Here is a 20,992-nt window from a genome sequence, read left to right on the forward strand (position 1 = left end):
GGTGGATCACCTGAGGTCGGGAGTTCGAGACCAGCCTGACCAACATGGTGAAACCCTGTCTCTTCTAAAATACAAAAATTAGCTGAGCGTAGTGGCAGGCGCCTGTAATCTCAGCTACTTGGGAGGCTGAGGTGGGAGAATAGCTTGAACCCAGGAGGCGGAAGTTGCAGTGAGCCGAGATCGCACCACTGCACTCCAGCCTGGGCAACAAGAGTGAGACTGTCTCAAAAAAAAAAAAAGTGTTACCAATAATTTAATTCTCATCTCATATACTTGATGGAAGGAGAGTAACTGTTGAGGTGTAGAGCTGCTGGGCTATATACTTCATAGGAATGGCAGAGGCAGCAAGTGATTATTATAAGGAATAACAAGCAATAGTAATGTTAATTTTTTTCCTTATAACCAGGGAAGTAGCATGGAAGATTGAAAGGTTTAAATCCTTGCTTAAATAAAAATGTCAGTCCTGATCAGAATAATGTGACTGAACTTGAAATGTTAAAGGAGTTGGAGAAGCTGCTAAATTAGGTCAGATAGTAATACAAGGTTTATTTATACATAGGTTGGTTAAATTCTTCATTGAGAGCAAATGTGGTTTTGACTAAGATAAGCTACTCCCAACAATTGGCAGTTTTAGAACCTACAGAGGAAATAAAAAACCTGAATTTTACCTGGAGGAACAAATAAGAATTGACTCAGGTTTCTGTAGGTCAGGCATTATTTCATAATAATTATACCATGATTAAGTTCAGCATTCTTCAGAAAGGAGAACAAAATCTATCATACGAGGATTCATATTAGGAAATTGAGCTGTGATCATGTATATATTAGGGTGAGTGGGAAAAAAAGATTTTAAAGAGAAACCTACTGGAAATTTAAAACTTAAAAATCATCATATTTGAAATACACATTAAAAGAATGCAAGAGATCAAAAGGACCATACAAAACAGATGGTTATTTGGCATAGGCTTAGAGGCTGTGGAGAGAAGAAAGGCATCTTTCTTTCTTTCTTTTTTTTTTTTGGAGACAGAGTTTCACTCTTGTTGCCCAGGCTGGAGTACAGTGGCGCAATCTTGACTCACCGCAACCTCCGCCTCCCAGGTTCAAGTGATTCTTTTGCCTCAGCCTCCCTAGTAGCTGAGATTACAGGCATGTGCCACCATGCCCAGCTAATTTTGTATTTTTAGTAGAGACGGGGTTTCTCCACGTTGGTCAGGCTGGTCTTGAACTCCTCACCTCAGGTGATCTGCCCGCCTTGGCCTCCCAAAGTGCTGGGATTACAGGCATGAGCCACTGCGAAGAAAGGCATCTTTCTAAGAATAAGGCATCTCTAAAATATTAGAAATGTTTTCAGTCAAGGCCAGAGAAGCCCACAGAGTGATTAGGAACAACCTAGAAATTAGGTGAATAAAAGACAAATTCAATAAGCCTCTTTGTACAAGTGATTAGGTATGATATTTTATTTGGTTTTTTTTTGTTGTTGTTGTTCGTTTTTGAGATGGAGTCTTGCTCTGTTGCCCAGGCTGGAGTACAGTGGCGTGACCTTGGCTCACTTCAACCTCCACCTCCCGGGTTCAAGCAATTCTCCTGCCTCAGCCTCCTGAGTAGCTGGGATTATAGGCGCACGCCACCACACCTGGCTAATTTTTATATTTTTAGTAGAGATGGGGTTTCACCATGTTGGTCTGGCTGGTCTTGAACTCCTGACTTCGTGATCTGCCTGTCTCGGCCTCCCAAAGTGCTGGGATAACAGGTGTGAGCCACTGCGCCCAGCCTTGTTTTTGTTTTTAAAAAAGATATGTTATAATGAAAAGGGCACCTAGAGAATTGGTAAGACTACTTAATCATGGTGTGAAAGATCCATTATTTGAGGATGAAAACATTAGAGAATTTCCATTCTTTCTTTCCAACAGATTAAAGTTTCTAGTACAAATGATGATAGATGCTTAACTTTTTTAAAAAGTTTTTTTCTGATTAGAACATGAATAAATCCTCTAGAAAGTACAGAAAAATATATAGAAGTCCCAGGAATTATCCCAGAAATGTTAACATTTATTTAATATTTCCTACACTTTTTTTTTCTAGCTGCCTAGATTAAATCAGTAAACTTGATGAGCTCAAATTTATCTACCCAAGAATTTAGGAAGAATTCAGAGATAACCTGTGGAATGCTTAGTGAAAGTATATCACCTTAAGTTGTAAGTGGTGTGGTCACTATACTAAGGAACTGGTGTAGATTTTAGATGTGGTTCTGTCCATAAGAAGGGTTCAAAGTGAAGGGACTAAAAACTATACCATATTAGAAAGTTGGTAAATGTAGATTAAAGATTGAGATGACTTGGTGCCATTCATATAATTTGTTGGTGTCAAGGCAATGGGTTAGTTTACATAAGGAAAAGTCACATATGACAAATCATTAATACTTTTATGTGAACACAGTTGTTATCAGTGGACATTGTTTAGTTTGAAAAGACTTATGGTAAGGAAGGTCAGACCAAAGACTGCTTGAAATCTTTAGTCATGGAGTGACAGAAAATTGTTTTGTTGTGAATTAGCGAACTGATTTTCTGATAATAAATACTTCCCTAGGTCTACGTTCCCTTTTCTTCAGTTCTAAAAACCTCCGAAAGCTCTGAAAACTGAAAGATTTCTGGAAAGATACGCACAAATCTGACTTCAACTAATAAAAGGCTATTTATAGTCTTTTTTATGTAAAGTAAATATTCATATTGCTGGAGGAATGTTAACGAGTTTGATTACAGGATTCTGTTTCAGTTTTTTCTTTCTTTTTTTTCCCTGAGAAGGAGTTTCACTCTTGTCACCCAGGCTGGAGTGCAATGGTGCTATCTCAGCTCAGTGCAATCTCTGCCTTCCGGGTTCAGGCGATTCTCCTGCCTCAGCCTCCTGAGTTGCTGGGATAACAGGCATGTGCCACTACGCTCGGCTAATTTTGTATTTTTAGTGGAGACAGGGTTTCTCCATGTTGGTCAGGCTGGTCTTGAACTCCCGACCTTAGGTGATCCGCCCGCCTCAGCCTCCCAAAGTGCTGGGATTACAGGCGTGAGCCACCATGCCCGGCCTCTTTTTTTTTTTTTCTTTTCCCTTTGGGGCAAGTTCTTACCTGTCGGCCAGGCTGGAGTGCAGTGGCAGAATCATGGCTCACTGCTGCATCGACCTCCTGGGCTCCAGTTATCATCCCATCTCAGCCTTGTGAGTAGCTGGGACTACAGATGCACACCACCACACCTGGCTACATTTCTTATTTTAGTAGAGACAAGGTCTCGCTATGTTGCCCAGGCTGGTCTTGAACTCCTGAGCTCAGATGACCCTTCCACCTTGGCCTCCCAAAGTGCTGAGATTACAGGTGTGAGCCACCATGCCCAGCACTGTTTCAGTGTCTACTGACAGCATTACACTCACTCTACTATATAAGGTGTATTAATTATCTGAGCTGGCCTTGAACTCCTGGGCTCAAAAATCATCCTCTTGCCTCAGCCTCCAGAATACCTAGGACTATAAGCACACATCATCACACCTGGCTATTTCAACTTCTTACAGATGAAATAACTGAGGCCCAAATAGCTGTAGTGACTTTCCAATGTTATTACACATCAAGGGAGAATAAAGAGTAGAATTGAGTTTTTCTGCTTGCTTACTTGGTTTTGTGCATTTTTTTCCCCATAGCACTGTGCTGCTTCCTTGTTAATCAAATATTAAGAAGTTTGATTAGAGGGTACTGTTTCAGTTTCTCTTTTTTTTTTTTTTTTTGTCCTGGTGACATTGCCTCCAAAGACCATCTTGATGATAACTTCTATGTGAAAGAGTTCAGTGACATTCATCTTATTTGACATTTTAATAAATGTTTCGGCCGGGCGCGGTGGCTCAAGCCTGTAATCCCACCACTTTGGGAGGCCGAGACGGGCGGATCACGAGGTCAGGAGATCGAGACCATCCTGGCTAACACGGTGAAACCCCGTCTCTATTAACAAATACAAAAAACTAGCCGGGCGAGGTGGCGGGCGCCTGTAGTCCCAGCTACTCGGGAGGCTGAGGCCGGAGAATGGCGTGAACCCGGGAGGCGGAGCTTGCAGTGAGCTGAGATCCGGCCACTGCACTCCAGCCTGGGTGACAGAGCGAGACTCCGTCTCAAATAAATAAATTAAATAAATAAATAAATAAATAAATAAATAAATGTTTCACATAAGTGAAATATTGAGATTTTCCTATGACATTAAACTCTTCCAGGTAGTTAGGTCCCCAGATTGTTGAGATTATGCTTCAGGAATATCTTGACTGATGTGAAGCTTCAGTATGGATAAGAATTGCATTTAAAAAGAGGGAGAAAGTCTAAACTACTTTGTTAGGATGTGTAATTTTTAGCTATCAGTTTTAGCCCCCAGTATAAGAATCTTGGCCGGGCACGGTGTCTCATGCCTGTAATCCTAGCACTTTGGGAGGTGGAGGTGGACAGATCACGAGGTCAGCAATTCGAGACCAGCCTGGCCAACATGGAGAAACCCTGTCTCTACTAAAAATACAAAAATTAGTTGGGCGTGGTGGCGGGCGCCTGTAATCCCAGCTATTTGGGAGGCTGAGGCAGGAGAATGGTTTGAGCCCGGGAGGTGGAGTTTGTAGTGAGCCAAGATTGCGCCATTGCACTCCAGCCTGGGCAACAGGGTGAGACTCTGTCTCAAAAAAAAAAAAAAAAGGTAAAAAGAAACTAGGAGCCTTGGTAAGGTATTCCTCAAAAAATTAACTCAGTGTACTGCCAGGGAAATCCTAGGCATCATTAGGAAGAGAATCAGTACCAAATAAAGATAAAAATACACTTCCATCTGTGTAAAACCAAGGTTTGTTTATATTTATGATACTGTGTATTCTGTTGACCCTGAAGAAGTATTTACCATACATAGCTGATGACCAAAGAAGGTGAAGCCTTTAATGAATACATGGAAAAAAAATTTTTTTTCAGCTTTTAAAGACAAAGGGAATATTATCAAACCCTGTCAAGTGATGAAAAGAACATATAGTTCTCAGGATCCTGTATTAGATATAGAACACTCAAGTTAGAAGTGATTTTAGCTTAATGATAGGGCTACTCTTATAGTAAATAAATAAAATACGTTTAATGGTGGCAGAAATTTAAAAATGGAAGATTAACAAAATATTTGCATGTTTTTTTAATTACACTTTTTATTTTGAGATCGTTATAGAGTCTTATGCAGTTGTAAGAGTAATGCAGTGGGGCTGGGTGCAGTGGCTCATGCCTGTAACCCCAACACTTTGGGAGGTTGATATAAGAGGATCACTTAAGTCCAAAAGTTCAAGACAAGCCTGGGTAACATAGTGAGACCCTGTCTCTACAAAAAAAAATTTTTTTAATTCACTGGGCATGGTCATGCACCCCTGTAGTCCCAGCTATTCTGGAAGCTGAGAGGATTACTTGAGCCCAGGAGGTAGAAACTGTAGTGAGCCATGATAGCGCCACTCTACTCCAGCCCGGCAAAAGAGCAAGACTGTCTCAAAAAATAGTAATAATGATGCAGAGGGATCGTTTGTACCCTTTACCTAGTTTCCTCCAGTGGTAACATCTTGCTAAAGTACAATATCATAATTTTGACATTGATATAAGCCATCTATCTTGTTCAGACCTCCCCGTTTTACTCATAATCAATTTTGTATATATGTGTTTTCAGTTCTGTGCAGACTTAATCACATGTGGAGTCGTACTGTTTTCACCACCACAGTCAAGATACAGAACAGCTCCATCATCACAAATGTCCCTCATGTTGTCCTTTTATAGCCACACCCACATCCTTTCTACTGTCCCCTTCTCCCATCTCCCACAATAAGATTTTTGATAAATTATTGGATTGGTACATTTTATAATAACCTGTTAAGGGAATCCAGGAGTATTTGAGGAATTATATCCTTGACTTTTCATAAAATTATTTAAAATTTATTTTATCGGCCAGGCACAGTGGCTCACACCTGTAATCCCAGCATTTTGGAAGGCTGAGGCGGGCGAATCACCTGAGGTCAGGAGTTCGAGACAAGCCTGCCCAACGTAGCGAAACCCTGTCTCTACTAAAAATACAAAAATTAGCCGGGTGTGGTGGCATGCACCTGTAGTCCCAGCTATTCAGGAGACTGAGGTAGGAGAATCACTTGAACCCGGGAGGTGGAGGTTTCAGTGAGCTGAGATCACGCCACTGCACTCTAGCCTGGATGACAGAGTGAGACTCTGTCTCAAAAAAAAAAAAAAAAAGTGTTGGCCAGGCACGGTGGCTCAAGCCTGTAATCCCAGCACTTTGGGAGGCCGAGGCGGGCGGATCATGAGGTCAGGAGATCGAGACCATCCTGGCTAACACGGTGAAACCCCGTCTCTACTAAAAAATACAAAAAACTAGCTGGGCGTGGTGGTGGGCGCCTGTAGTCCCAGCTACTCGGGAGGCTGAGGCAGGAGAATGGCGTGAACCCGGGAGGCAGAGCTTGCGGTGAGCCGAGATTGCGCCACTGCACTCCAGCCTGGGCGACAGAGTGAGACTCCGTCTCAACAACAACAACAAAAAGTTTTATCTATCCAAATAATAGATAAATTATTTTTGTTTTCCTATGAACTTTGTATTAAAAGTCAAATAGTGGGGCAGCTTTTTTTTTTTGAGACACAGTCTCACTGTGTCACCCAACCCAGAGTGCAGTGGCATGATCTCAAGTCAATGTAGCGTCTACCTCCCAGGTTCAAGCGATTCTCATGCCTCAGCCTGCTGAGTAGCTGGGACTATATGCATGTGCCACCATGCGATGTTAATTTTTTGTATTTTTAGTAGAGGCAGGTTTTGCCATGTTGACCAAGATGACCTGAAGTAATCTGTCCGCCTTAGCCTCCCAAAGTGCTGGCATTACAGGTGTGAGCCACCATGCCTGACCTTTACTCCCAATTTTTCTAAATAATAATGTGTTCTCTTACTGCTCTTCTGTTCTTATCGAATCATCCCAATATAGTTGTGTCACAATTTTTGGTTAGGTCGATATTCATTATTGTGCTGAGTAAATAATGTTTATTATTGAGCCATCTGATACACTACTATTACATTTTTGGTGCAACTTTTCCCCCCCAGGATTTAATATCATTACTTATTTTTTTTTGGTTTGTTATTATATCCGTATTTCTGATTAATTTTTTTCAGACTCTCCAACAGATCTATAAATCTCATAGTCAAACATCAAGTAATCTGTAAGTTTCTTACTGTCTCCCTTCGTCCCTCCCTTCCTGTTATCCCTCTAAATAGCCTAACCTGTGACAATTAATGGCATGATTCCCTTTACATGTACTACTACTTTAGGATCAGGACTGTGTTATAGCAAGACAATTCTCTTGTTCCTAGGTATTCTTTTACTTTTTAAAAAAGTATAATATGTATGTAATAAAGTACAGTAAGTGCACGAGTCTTGTGCACAACTCAGTTTTTCCATATGTATACAGCCATGTAACCACTATCCAGTTCAAGATATAGAACATTTATTTCCAGCACCCTGCAAGATTCCCTTGTGTTTCTTCCCAGTTGGTATCCCTCTCCCCAAGCACGACCACTTTTCATGACTACTTTTTTCACCTTTGATTCAGAGGTGTTCTCTTTTTTATTGTTGTTTTTTGCTTTAATTTTTTTTTTTTTTTTGAGACCGAGTCTCACTCTGTTGCCCTGGCTGCAGTGCGATGGCACAATCTCTGCTCGCTGCAACCTCCGCCTCCTGGGTTTAAGTGATTCTTCTGCCTCAGCCTCCCAAGTAGCTGGAACTACAGGCGAGCACCACCACGCCTGACTAATTTTTTTTTTTTTTTTTTTGTATTTTTAGCAGAAACGGGGTTTCACCATACTGGCCAGGCTGGTCTTGAACTCCTGACCTTGTGATCTGCCTACCTCGGCCTCCCAAAGTGCTGGGATTACAGGCATGAACCACCACGCCCAGCCGATTCATAGGTGTTTTAAGTGTGACACTTGGATGGTTTAAGTCTGATAGAAATTTTACATTTATTATACATTTAAATATATATCTGGGGGCGCTCAGGAGTTTGTGGACTAGTCCTTTTTTGGGAAGCGACTGTGCATGAATGAGACTGTTGCAAGGCTAAGATAATACTCAGAAATGGTTAGGAATTTTAAGAAATATGGAAGCTGCTTTGTTTTCTTAACATTTCCCTTAGATTCTTTTTTTTTATTTTATTATTATTATTTTTGTTGTTGTTGTTGTTTTTTGAGACGGAGTCTCGCTCTGTCGCCCAGGCTGGAGTGCAGTGGCGCAGTCTCGGCTTACTGCAAGCTCCGCCTCCCGGGTTCACGCCATTCTCCTGCCTCAGCCTCCCGAGTAGCTGGGACTATAGGCGCCCGCCACCGCACCCGGCTAATTTTTTTTTGTATTTTTAGTAGAGACGGGGTTTCGCTGTGTTAGTCAGGATGGTCTCGATCTCCTGACCTCGTGATCTGCCCGCCTCGGCCTCCCAAAGTGCTGGGATTACAGGCACATTTTCCTTAGATTCTTAATGAATCTGAATTCTTTTTCCTGGAGAAAGGAATCCACACTCTGATCTAGTAGATTTGAAGGCTTTCAGTTGAGAGAGTTTACAACTAGTGACAAATCAAGGTGAAGTAAGAATGGAGAGGAGAAATGCCAGCAGGGCATTGATATGATTCTGCTCATTGAGGAAAACAGTGTCAATTCACTCATTTGTTGACCAAAATACTTAATGAAGGTGGACTGTAAACCAAACACTGGTTCTTCAATGGTCAGCAAAAGAGAGACCGCCTCTGCCCTCAGGGTGCTTGCAGTGTAGTGGAGGAAACAAATGAGACAGCCTTGAAGCAAAATGGTGGCAGTTGTGACCATACCTCAAGGCTGGAGAAGTAGTGTTAGGTATCTTTAAGGATATTTATGTGGATCCCACCCTTTTTTATGGCTAATCTAGCCTTATTTATATGTTTTGATAAGGGAAGTTTTCTTTGTCCCCTCAGATTTACTCTAGCGCTTCTTGTAGAATAGATCTGGAAGGGAGATCTATAGATCTGGAAGGGAGAATAGGGAGATAAGGTCTAGAATATAAAATAATGAAGGCAATTCCTTGTCTGTTCTGAAAAATGCTAAATGTTTTTTCCTTTCCCTGAGACTATGAATTTTACTATGTTTAGAGATGAGGAACTAGGCGTGATGTAATCCCAACACTTTGGGAGGCCAAGATGAGAGGATCTCTTGAAGGCAGGAGTTTGAGACCAGTCTGAGCGACAGAGACCTTGTTTCTACCAAAAAAAAAAAGGAAAGAAAAAGTTAGCCGGGTATAGTGGTGGTCCCAGCTACATGGGAGGCTGAAGCAGGAGGAGGATCCCTTGAACCCAGGAGGTCAAGACTGTAGTGAGCTTGTGTTTGCACCACTGTATTCCTGCCTGGATGGCAGAGTGAGGCCCTATCTCAAAAGAAAAAAAAAAAAGGAAAATTAATGCTTCGACACAACAGTTCTGTGTGCAAACCTAGTTTGTTGTTGCTTTTTTGTTTTGTTTTGCTTTGTTTAAGATGGAGTCTCACTCTCTCGCTCAGGCTGGAGTGCAGTGGTGCAATCTTGGCTTACTGCAACCTCCACTCTCCAAGTTCAAGTGATTCTCCTGCCTCAGCCTCCCGAGTCTCTGGGATTACAGGCGCCTGCCACTGCGCCCGGCTAATTTTTTTTTTTTTTTTTTTTTAGTAGAGACGGGGTTTCACCATCTTGGCCAGGCTGTTCTTGAACTCCTGGCCTTGTGATCCACCCGCCTTGGCCTCCCAAAGTGCTGGAATTACAGGCTTGAGCCACCTTGCCTGGCACAAACCTAGTTTTTTAGATGTTTTGAATGCTACCATCTCCACTATTCACTTTTTTTTTTTTTTTGAGACGGAGTCTTGCTCTGTCACCCAGGCTGGAATGCAGTGGCATGATCTCAGCTCACTGCAACCTCTGCCTCCTGGATTCAAGCAATTCTCCTGCCTCAGCCTCCCAAGTAGCTCGGATTACAGGTGCCCGCCACCATGCATGGCTAATTTTTGTATTTTTAGGAGAGACAGAGTTTCCTCATGTTGGCTAGGCTGGTCTCGAACTCCTGACCTCAGGTGATCTGCCCGCCTCGGCCTCCCAGAGTGCTGGAATTACAGGCATGAGCTACCATGCCCAGCTACTTTTTTTCTAACAATTTGAAGTCACCTTCTTAGCACAAAAAGTTTAGCTCTGGGGATAAGAACTTCTAAAGGGCTACATAGCCATCCAATTATGAGGGGAAGAGGCATGGCAGAGCTTATTTTTAAATTTTTAATTACTTGTTTATTTTGAGACAGCATCTCACTCTGTCACCAGGCTGGAGTGCAGTGGCATGATCACAGCTCACTGCAGCCTCAACCTCTTGGGCTCAACCGATAATCCCGTCTCAGCCTACCAAATAGCTGAGACTACAGGCATTCACCACCATATCTGGCTAATTTTTTATTTTTATTTTTGTAGAGACAGGGTCCCATTATGTTGCCCAGGCTAGTCTCATAGTCGTGGGCTTGAGTGATCCTCCCGCCTCAGTCTTTCAAACTACTGGGAGTACAAAGGCATGAGCCACTGCACCCGGCCAGTAGTTTTTTTTTTTTTTTTTTTTTTAAGATGGAGTTTTGCTCTTATTGCCCAGGCTGGAGTACAGTGGCACAATCTCGGCTCACTGCAACCTCTGCCTCCTGGCAGAGAATCAAATGATTCTCCTGCCTCAGCCTCCCAAGTAGCTGGGATTACAGGCATGCGTCACCACGCCCGGCTAGTTTTTGTATTTTTAGTAGAGACCGGTTTCTCCATGTTGGTCAGGCTGGTCTCGAACTCCTGACCTCAGGTGATCTATCCACCTTGGCCTCCCAAAGTGCTGGGGTTACAGGCGTGAGCCGCTGTGCCCAGCCGCTGGCCAGTAGTGTTTAAAAATTGTTTACTTTAGATCATCTGCCTCTGCTTTTTGCCCTACCTATACACAGGCTTTGGTAAGGGTTTTCTATGTGGATCACTTTCACCAAGTGAATCTCTATAGGTTCAGGACTGAATTATTTACATATTCAGTATACCATTTACCCTATTGTGGGATGTATGCTGGCACAGAGCAGTAGTGACAAACACCAAGGATCAAAACCTGAGCCCAGTTGAATTGCTATGTGCTGATGGAAGAGTCAGTTGCTTATGTGAAATGAAACAGGTCAAGCCTTGTAATCTTTGTTGGAGAATAGCAGCCTGTGAGGACTATAAAACTATTGATGAGTTGCAGCATATAAAGACTCAGGGACTAAGAGATGCTGCTGTTTTGCCCTCCTGTCCTTACCTGACACATGGTCAGATAAGCCCTGTTGAATTGGATCTGTCTTCTCAAATGGGCTCTGTTAGTCTGTTCTTTATCTAATCTCCATTGGAGATATAAGCTGGAGAGCTATCGTACTTGAGATGACACGGTTCCTTTGTTACAGTAATTAATGTAATAAATTAAGGGAGAGGCCCGAAGGGAAGGTGATTGTTTCTCGTTAGAGCCCTAGGTGGAAATTCATTTGATTAGCAAGCTCCCATGAAGTGTGGCAGGTGGAGAGGGAGATGCCTGTTTTTATAGTTGGGTAAGCTGAGAGTCACTGAGGATGGTTTACACGTTGTACTAACGATACTGAAGCTGGCTAAGTATGAATTGATTTCAGGGCAACATCTAGAATTCAGGGAAGATGGTATAATATGGTTACCTTCTCAGCAACTTTGTTGTATCCCATTAGTTTATTGACAGTTCCCTGAGACATCAAATTCTGTAAACCTCACACAGTTTATATTCGAAGGCCTATCCTGTCAGTGGGATCAACAACTTTGTGGGTTAGAACAGTTGGCAAAAGAGGTAGTACAGATGTTAAAACCATGAGTCTTGCCAGGTGCGGTGGCTCACGCCTATAATCCCAGCACTTTGGGAGGCCGAGGTGGGCAGATCACTAGGTCAGGAGTTTGAGGCCAGCCTGGCCAACATGGTGAAACCTTGTCCCTATCAAAAATAAAAAAATTAGCTGAGTGTGGTGGCGCCCCTGCAATCCCAGCTACTCAGGAAGCTGAGGCAGAAGAATTGCTTGAACCCAGGAGGTGGAGGTTGCAGTGAGCCGAGATCGCGCCATTGCACTCCAGCCTGGGTGACAGAGCAAGTCTCCATCTCAAAAATAAATAAATAAAACCACGAATCTTGAGATTGGTACGTTGTCCCTGAGAGATTTCTGAAGCAAGATGGAGTCTGTCAGTCACTACAGTGTATGGCTTTAGGAGCCACATCTAGCCAGGCGGGGTGGCTTGCGCCTGTAATCGTAGCACTTTAGAAGGCCAAGGCAGGCGGATCACCTGAGATCAGGAGTTTGAGACCAGCATGGCCAACATAGCGAAACCCCATCTTTACTAAAAGTACAAAAAATTAGCCAGGCGTGGTGGCACATGACTGTAGTCCCAGCTACTTGGGAAGCTGAGGCAGGAGAATTGCTTGAAGCTGGTAGGCGGAGGTTTCAGTGAGCCTAGATCACATTACTGCACTCCAGCTTGAGGAGACAGAGCAAGACTGTCTCAAAGCAAAAAAAAAAAAAGCCACGTGAAGGTAGGCATAGCCTAAAAGGAAAACCCTAATCACTGAGTTCATGGAAGAAGAAAAGATTGCCATTTCCTTTCATAGAACTCAAATGGGTATTGGTACAACCTGTAATTTAATTTGTAAAAAAAAATTTCACTGTAAGCCCCGCCTCCCAGATTTATGCCATTCTCCTGCCTCAGCCTTCCGTGTAGCTGGGACTACAGGCGCCCGCCACCTCGCCCAGCTAGTTTTTTTTTTTTTTGTATTTTTTAGTAGAGACGGGGTTTCACTGTGTTAGCCAGGATGGTCTTGATCTCCTAACCTCGTGATCCGCCCGTCTCGGCCTCCCAAAGTGCTGGGATTACAGGCTTGAGCCACTGCGCCCGGCCCGTTATTTTTCTTAATACTTTAGATGCCTTGTAAAAGGTAGAACCATGAAACAGTTCCCCCTAAGTTCAGACTAGAACCTTATAAGAGTAGTTGGGTCATATATTTTTCAAGTTGTCTTCTTTTTGTTTTTATTTTTTAAATAAGTAGAGATGGGGTCTTGCTATGTTGCCCGGGCTGGTCTAGAACTCCTGGGCTCAAGTGATCCTCTCACCTCAGCCTCCCAAAGTACTGGGATTACAGTCGTGGGGTGATGTACCCAGCTTTGACTTGTCTTACATTTTTCAGATTTATATCCTCATGATATGCTTAGAATGTGATAGTCTTCCTCCATCTTATAATGAGAAAATACTTAATGAAGCAGCTTAGCTAGTGTCAATGGAAATTTGAGTCCAGAAATCACATCTCCTGACTCAGAGTTCAGTGTTCTTTTTACTACACCATGCTACCCTCCTTGAATTGAGTATAGCATTTTAACTTTGGCATGCAGCTTTTGGAGGGGAATACCTGGCTAGACAGATAGCCCTAATATCCATATTTTATGTGTGACCTGTGTGGTCTCAAGCAGATTATAATTCATATATAACTATCACATGCTCAGGCCAAAGCCTATAAGAGGATTGGTCCAAAATCCATAAGAAAAGGAGAGGACAGATAAATTTACAGTAGAACAGTATTAGACAATTTACTGCTTATCTGTGGGTAGTTACCAATTAAAGGAATTGACTCTTTGAAGCCCTCTTGGATGGATACAGAGATCTCTCTGGGGTGAAAGAAATGTAGTGTTTCTTGTTATGTTTGGATATGAGTAGGGTCCAGTTGCTGTTTTTGCTCTCTGAGCTGGGACAGAACCCTCGCATGAAAACTCTTTTTCATTGTTACCTTTCTGGAAGGAGAGGCCTTGTTCATTGCTGAGGTAGAAGAGTGGTATGGTCTCTGACATATGTCCTTTAAATTGCAATTAATGACCTGAAATGTATGATTTACAAATGTACAAGCCTGTGGGCTGGGAGTCAAAGAGATGGATGTTGTTATGATACGTTTTTTAAGCAGGAATGCTTTGGGTAAATACAGGGTATGGAAAGTGGTTGTCATGACCTATCTTGGTCCCTTAAACATGTCCATGTAGAGAGGAGTTTCTTAACGATCAGGTGTAGGAACAAAACACAGATAGTACTGACAACTCATGGTGGACAAGTGATTCCAGAGGCTGTTGAGTTGCAGTCCTAAAGAAGGAAGTGGAGTACAATTAGGCAGAAGGAGAGGAAAATTATCACAGAAACTTGTGCAAGTTTTAAATGCCTTGTGGTCTCTGTAAGATATTGGTTCTCCTGATTCCACAGTTTCTCTGCCATGAAAGCAAGAGGTCAGTGCTTTTCGTTTCCCACTAGCATTTTGGTTACCCTACCTCCTGGGGTTAAACATCTCTGCAATGACCTGTCAAAGAGTTGATTATTAGCTGCATAAAGCCAGGGATGCTGTAGGGAGCAGATGGGAAGTGGTTTGGCTGCTGCAGCCAGGCTGATTGAAGAATCCTTGGCAATTTTACAGTGTCTCTTTGGAAATGTACCACCAAAGTTACTATGAAGCCTGCTGGGTTTGGAAACCTAGATTTCTGAAAAGTCACCTGGTTGAAAAGTAGTACTTATAAGAACTCTTCACTCTCAAAAATAGGAATATAGGGACTTTCTAAAAGAACATCAAGACACCAAAGATCAGTCCTTGGGATATGTTTTCTTTGCATCCTGGTCGTTCAGAAATTTTGGGTAGTTTTCTAGTAGGGAAAGCACTTTTTGATAGGTATATTAATAGAATTATAAATTTGAAAAAGGCCTTAGGCATGTCTAGACTAACCCTACCACACACAGGGGAATCTTTTATGTATTTGCTTCACAGGTGATTATGCTTTTTCTGCTTAAATACTTTCAGTAAAATAGACATTAAACATTGTGGGTCATTGTTGGGAATCTCAGGATATTAAACTTTTTCCTGAGTTTTAAATATCTGTCTTTCTGTAACTTCTACTCACTGACTCTATTTCTACCCTCAGAGTCACAGAGTTACTTTCTCTCTTCCACACTGCAGACATCATATACATATTTTTTTTTTCTTTTTGAGACAGAGTCTTGCTCTGTCACCCAGACTGGAGTACAATGGCACAATCTCAGCTCACTGCCTCCCAGCCAGTCTCGTACCTCAGCCACCCAAGTAGCTGGGATTACAGGTGCCCACCACCACGCCTGGCTAATTTTTTGTATTTTTAGTAGAGGTGGGGTTTCGCCATGTTGGCCAGGCTGGTCGTAAACTCTGACCTCAGGTGATCCACCCATCTTGGCCTCCCAAAGTGCTGGGATAACAGGCGTGAGCCACCTTGCCTGGCACAATCATATATTTGAAGCTAACAGCCTGTCTTCCTTCAGTGTTCTCCTTTCCGGACTAAAGAATCCCAGTTCTAAGGCCTTTCCTCTTATGAAATGGCTTCCCAGTCTTGTACCATACTGTGCTCTGTAGTACATCATTTCTGTTTATTAATATCACACTTAAGATGTGGAATCTGGAAATGAGCACAGATCATCAGATGTTGTTTTTGCCTCCAGCTACCGTTTCAGAAAAAGTACAATTTTTAAAAAGTATAATGGCAGTATTACTTGCTTACTAGAAAAAAATTCCAAAAAACAAAACAATTTGCCATGGCATATGGAATTGGAACAAGAGGAATTTGAAAGAGTGTAAGCTTTATAACTTACAGTTTGTCTTTCCTTATTGTTAAGGCTTTTTGAGGTACATTATCAAAGTACTGGTTTTGCCTCACATGTTATTCAGGGATAATTGTTAATATCTGAATTGAGCTTTCAGATCACAAAATGCAGTTGATATTTGTATTTATAGGACTTATTTAAATTTATGCTACATTAAACTGATTTTAGTATTTCAGGTAGTTTTTTTGTTTGCTAGTTGGTTTTTTTGAGATGGCATCTCGCTCTGTCACTCAGTCTAGAGTGCAGTGGCACGATCTTGGCTCACTGCAACCTCTGCCTCCTGGGTTCAAGCAATTCTCCTGCCTCAGCCTCCCAAGTAGCTGAGATTATATGATGTACTATCACACCGGTTAATTTTTGTATTTTTAGTAGAGACAGGGTTTTGCCATGTTGGCTAGGCTGATCTCGAACTCCTGACCTCAAGTGATCCACCCACCTGGGCCTCCCAAAGTGCTGGGATTACAGGCCTGAGCCACTGTGTCCAGCTTTCTTTATGAATTTTAATTGATACTGCATTTTTTGTTTCCTTGCATTTTTTTAATATTATATCCTTTTGTCCTTCCAACTAAGTTACACATTTTCATTTTAACCTGTTAACTTTTTTTTTTTTTTTTTTTTTTTGAGACACAATTTCACTCTCGCCCAGACTGGAGTGCAGTGGCGTGATCTTGGCTCACTGCAACTTCTGCTTCCCAGATTCAAGTGATTCTCGTGCCTCAGCCTCCCAAGTAAGTGGGATTACAGGCATATGCCGCCACACCCAGCTAATTTTTGTATTATTAGTAGAGATGAGGTTTCGCCATGTTGGCCAGGCTGGTCTTGAACTCCTGACCTCAAGTGATCTGCCTGCCTCGGCCTCCGAAAGTGCTGGGGTTACAGACGTGAGCCACTGTGCCTGGCCTCTGTTATCTTTTTAATGCTCTCTTCCTTTCTGGCATACTTTGTTTATCATGCATCCTGCAGCAGGGCAGGCAGTACAGTAGACTGAGAACTGTCAGAAGCTGTCAGTGAGCACTAACGTTTTTGTTTTATATGCTTTCCTTACTCCTCCAGAGTCTCTCTTCCATTACTATTCTATTTTCCAGAGGAAGGTCTTTTGAAACTAAGGAAAGTTTTATTGTTTTTCTAAGGATAAAGCAAGGTGGGGTTGTTTTAATGGTTAAATTACATACTGAGGATAGTGAGTAACCCTTAGATTAATGTAGGTTACACGCTAAGTCTAGCCACAATTGCAAAGATTAGAGAACTAAAAAATTATGATTTAGGGAAGAACTGTGCTTTAATAATTCTCTATCATGGAAATTCAGTTGGCATCTCCTTTTCTAGAGATGCCCTCTGCCCCTCATAATAGAAAAATTATTTTCAGTACCGTGTTCCATTGCCTTACTCACTGTCTTATTTGCTGCTGTATTTTCAGCACCTATTTAGTGCTTGGCACATCATAGGCAATAAATAAAAGATTTTCTAACAAATGAACAGGTATCTACTATGCTGTTTCATGGAGGCCAAGTCTTCTTGTGTAGTGTTGAGAATTCCAAATAGCTTACTGATTTCTTCAGAATCCTAGATCATTTTCAGAGTATCATTTCTTTTTCTTTTTTTCTTTTTTTTTTTTTTTTTGAGACAGTGTCTCGCTCTGTCATCCAGGCTGGAGTGAAGTGGCACAACTTCAGGTCACTGCAGTCTTGACCTCCCAGGCTCAAGCCGTCCTCCCACCTTTCAGCTCCCTGAGTAGCTGGGGCTACAGGCATTACCATCACACCCAGCTAATTTTTGTATTTTTTATAGAGACGGGGTTTTGCCATGTTGCCCAGACTGGTCTCGAACTCCTGGGCTCAAGTGATTCTCCTTCCTTGGCCTTCCAAAGTGCTGGGATTACAGGCGTGAGCCACCATGCCTGGCCTCGAGGTATCACTTTGTAAGAGATTATGTTTCCTTTACCTTGTGGGTAACTTTTTTTCATAGTTTCTACATCATATCCCCCACCCCCACTTTTTGCTTTTCTCTCATAAAGTAGGATCTATGTAGACTTGGCATTTACTAATAAATAGTGGTTGGTTGCTGTTAACACTAAGATCTCCACTTGGGTAATGGATATATTTTCTTTCCACATCTACAGCTAAACAGCAGATAAATGTGCACACCTCTTCCTCTTAAATTCCAGTTGCTAGCAGGCATTCACCTGGCTCCGCTCCTTTGTTCTCCTACTGTGACATCTTTTCTTGCCCCTACACCCTAGTTCTTTGACATTACTCTGAGGGAGTAGGTAAAAAAGTACAATTTGTCTTGTCTCTATCCTATCTGTAGCATTTACAGATCTCTATAAAGTTAGAGATCCACTTTGCAGAATTCACTGTGACACCACTGGCTTGTTCTTTCTACTCAATTATCTTATAAAAATTACTTTTTGGCTGGACACAGTGGCTCACACCTGTAATCCCAACACTTTGGAAGGTCAAGGCAGGCAGATCACATGAGGTCAGGAGGTCGGGACCAGCCTGGCCAACGTGGCGAAACCCTGTCTCTACTAAAAATACAAAAGTTAGCCGGTCATTGTGGTGCATGCCTGTAATCCCAGCCTCTTGGGAGGCTGAGGTAAGAGAATTGCTTAAACCTGGGAGGCAGAGGTTGCAGTTAGCCGAGATCACGCCACTGCACTCCAGCCTGGGCAATAGAACAAGACTCTGACTCAAAAAAAAAAAAAAAAAAAAAAAAAAAAAAAAATTAATGGATGCAGAAAGATGGTGGACAGAGGAATAAGCAAGAACAGAACTCTTTGGCTTTTTCATAAAATAATACTGGATGGTATATGTTGACTGCCAGGTTTTCTAGATGACACACTCCTCAAGTCTCGTTAGTCAGGAGATAGTGTAGACAGAGTCTTACTCTGTCACCCAGGCTGGAGTGCAGTGGCATGATCTCAGCTCACTGCAACCTCTGCCTCCCAGGTACAAGTGATTCTCCTGCCTCAGCCTCCCGAGTAGCTGGGATTACAGGTGTCTGACACCTCATTCGGCTAATTTTTGTATTTTTAGTAAAGACAGAGTTTCGCCATGTTGGCCAGGCTGATCTTGAACTCCTGACCTCAGGTGATTCACCTGCCTCTGCCTCCCAAAGTGCTGGGATTACAGGCATGAGCCACGGTGCCTGGCTGTAAATTGCCTTTTTAATACCCCATCACCACCACCCCCTTTTGTAGCCAATCTCTGTTTCCTGTGGTGTGAGGCCTGGTGTTTGTCAAAACAGTGCCATCAGTATTACATGAGAAAGTGAAGAGTTATCCTACATCCTGGTGTTAGGATTTTTAGTAGTGTCCAGTTTTTCATAGAGTAAACATTCTTCTTTTTTTTTTTTTGCGTGTCTTCCTATTTTAGTGGGAAAGGCCACTTTGAATCCTGCTATTGAGATATAATTTGAAACCTGGAGTTTGAGAAGGCTGATTTAGCTTCTCTGAACTTAAGCTGATTGGTTGAGTCCCCTCTGAGATTGTCCCTAGTTCAGTCTTAGCCCCCTGTCCTGAAGTTGCATTTTCCCCAGTTCTGCTTGTTTTTCTCTTTTATTCTTAACTATAAGACTTTTCCTTCCAGTGATAGGAGGAATCTATACTATTTGTACTAGAGACAGACCCTATTAGAGGGTTTTTAAAGCTTTTGCTAGATCATGTCCTGAGTCTCTGATAATGTAAGAAAAAGCAAGGAGAAATGGGGGCATGAGTAAAGTTGTGCTGGAGCTTGAATCTATGATATGCCAGGACCTGTATTGATTGAGGGAGGATTGCCAACTGACAGGGATAGTAGAAATAGTTCTCTTAGGAATGGGAAATTAACTCTAGAGGACTCCTAGTTAAGACTTACCATGGAATCTCTGGGCAATTGGAAATACTGTACTTTCCCCTAGGGAGATGGAGTGGGAATTGATTTTTCCTTAGGTCCAATGTAACTTGGTTAGAAATACAATTGAACCTGTTTGTCCTGCCTGTTGTGATATGATAGCCCCATAGGAAGGGTCTTTTTTTGTGTGGGAGTTTATTTCCGGCGTCTCTTGCCTGTATTGTTTCCTTTAACAGCTTTTTAAATTTTCTTTTTCCAGCAATGATGTTGTCCACTGGGCATGTACTGACCAATGTGGCAGGTCTGAGAACATAGCTGAAGCTGAAAATAGGAAAGCTGGGGGCAAGGAAGAGCCTTGAATCTTGAGGTGGGACGTTGACTCTAAGATGTCCTTGAGCAGTGGAGCCTCCGGAGGGAAAGGAGTGGATGCAAACCCGGTTGAGACATACGACAGTGGGGATGAATGGGACATTGGAGTAGGGAATCTCATCATTGACCTGGACGCCGATCTGGAAAAGGACCAGCAGAAACTGGAAATGTCAGGCTCAAAGGAGGTGGGGATACCGGCTCCCAATGCTGTGGCCACACTACCAGACAACATCAAGTTTGTGACCCCAGTGCCAGGTCCTCAAGGGAAGGAAGGCAAATCAAAATCCAAAAGGAATAAGAGTGGCAAAGACACTAGCAAACCCACTCCAGGGACTTCCCTGTTCACTCCAAGTGAGGGGGCAGCTAGCAAGAAAGAGGTGCAGGGTCGCTCAGGAGATGGTGCCAATGCTGGAGGCCTGGTTGCTGCTATTGCTCCCAAGGGCTCAGAGAAGGCCGCAAAGGCATCCCGCAGTGTAGCCGGTTCCAAAAAGGAGAAGGAGAACAGCTCATCTAAGAGCAAGAAGGAGAGAAGCGAAGGAGTGGGGACTTGTTCAGAAAAGGATCCTGGGGTCCTCCAGCCAGTTCCCTTGGGAGGACGGGGTGGTCAGTATGATGGAAGTGCAGGGGTGGATACAGGAGCTGTGGAACCACTTGGGAGTATAGCTATTGAGCCTGGGGCAGCGCTCAATCCTTTGGGAACTAAACCGGAGCCAGAGGAAGGGGAGAATGAGTGTCGCCCGCTAAAGAAAGTCAAGTCTGAAAAGGTAAGAGGTGGCCAGATATGGCTGCCCACTGACTGCCAGTCAGAACTGCCCTGGACTAACTGCCAAACACTATGTGTACTCTGTGGGAGGCTTATTAGTGTGGGTAATGACCAATTACAAGGTCAGAGCAGCTGGTAATGATAATGTGGTTTTGTTCCAAATTAGAGGATTCCCCTACAGACTCATTTACAGCAGGCCTGGACATTTTGGAACAGGATATTTGTTGTTGGGGGCAGCTACTTTGTAAAATGAACTTTCTGTAGTCTGAGTTGAGA

At 42.8% G+C, this 20,992-nt stretch overlaps 1 protein-coding gene across 3 annotated transcripts in view; it reads left to right on the top strand.

Moving 5' to 3' along the window:
• The window catches only part of ZNF609 (zinc finger protein 609), a 240,999-nt gene that overhangs the window by 21,533 nt on the left and 198,474 nt on the right, over positions 1 to 20,992 (top strand). For 2 of the 3 annotated variants that reach the window (XM_028850333.2, XM_077938091.1), the window contains exon 2: positions 19,844 to 20,717. In XM_028850333.2, coding sequence (XP_028706166.1) covers positions 19,971 to 20,717 — 747 coding nt within the window. In that variant the 5' untranslated portion in view covers positions 19,844 to 19,970. 3 annotated transcript variants of the gene reach the window in all.

This window comes from Macaca mulatta, chromosome 7 (assembly GCF_049350105.2).
Source record: "Macaca mulatta isolate MMU2019108-1 chromosome 7, T2T-MMU8v2.0, whole genome shotgun sequence".
Classification (NCBI taxonomy): Eukaryota; Metazoa; Chordata; class Mammalia; order Primates; family Cercopithecidae; genus Macaca; species Macaca mulatta.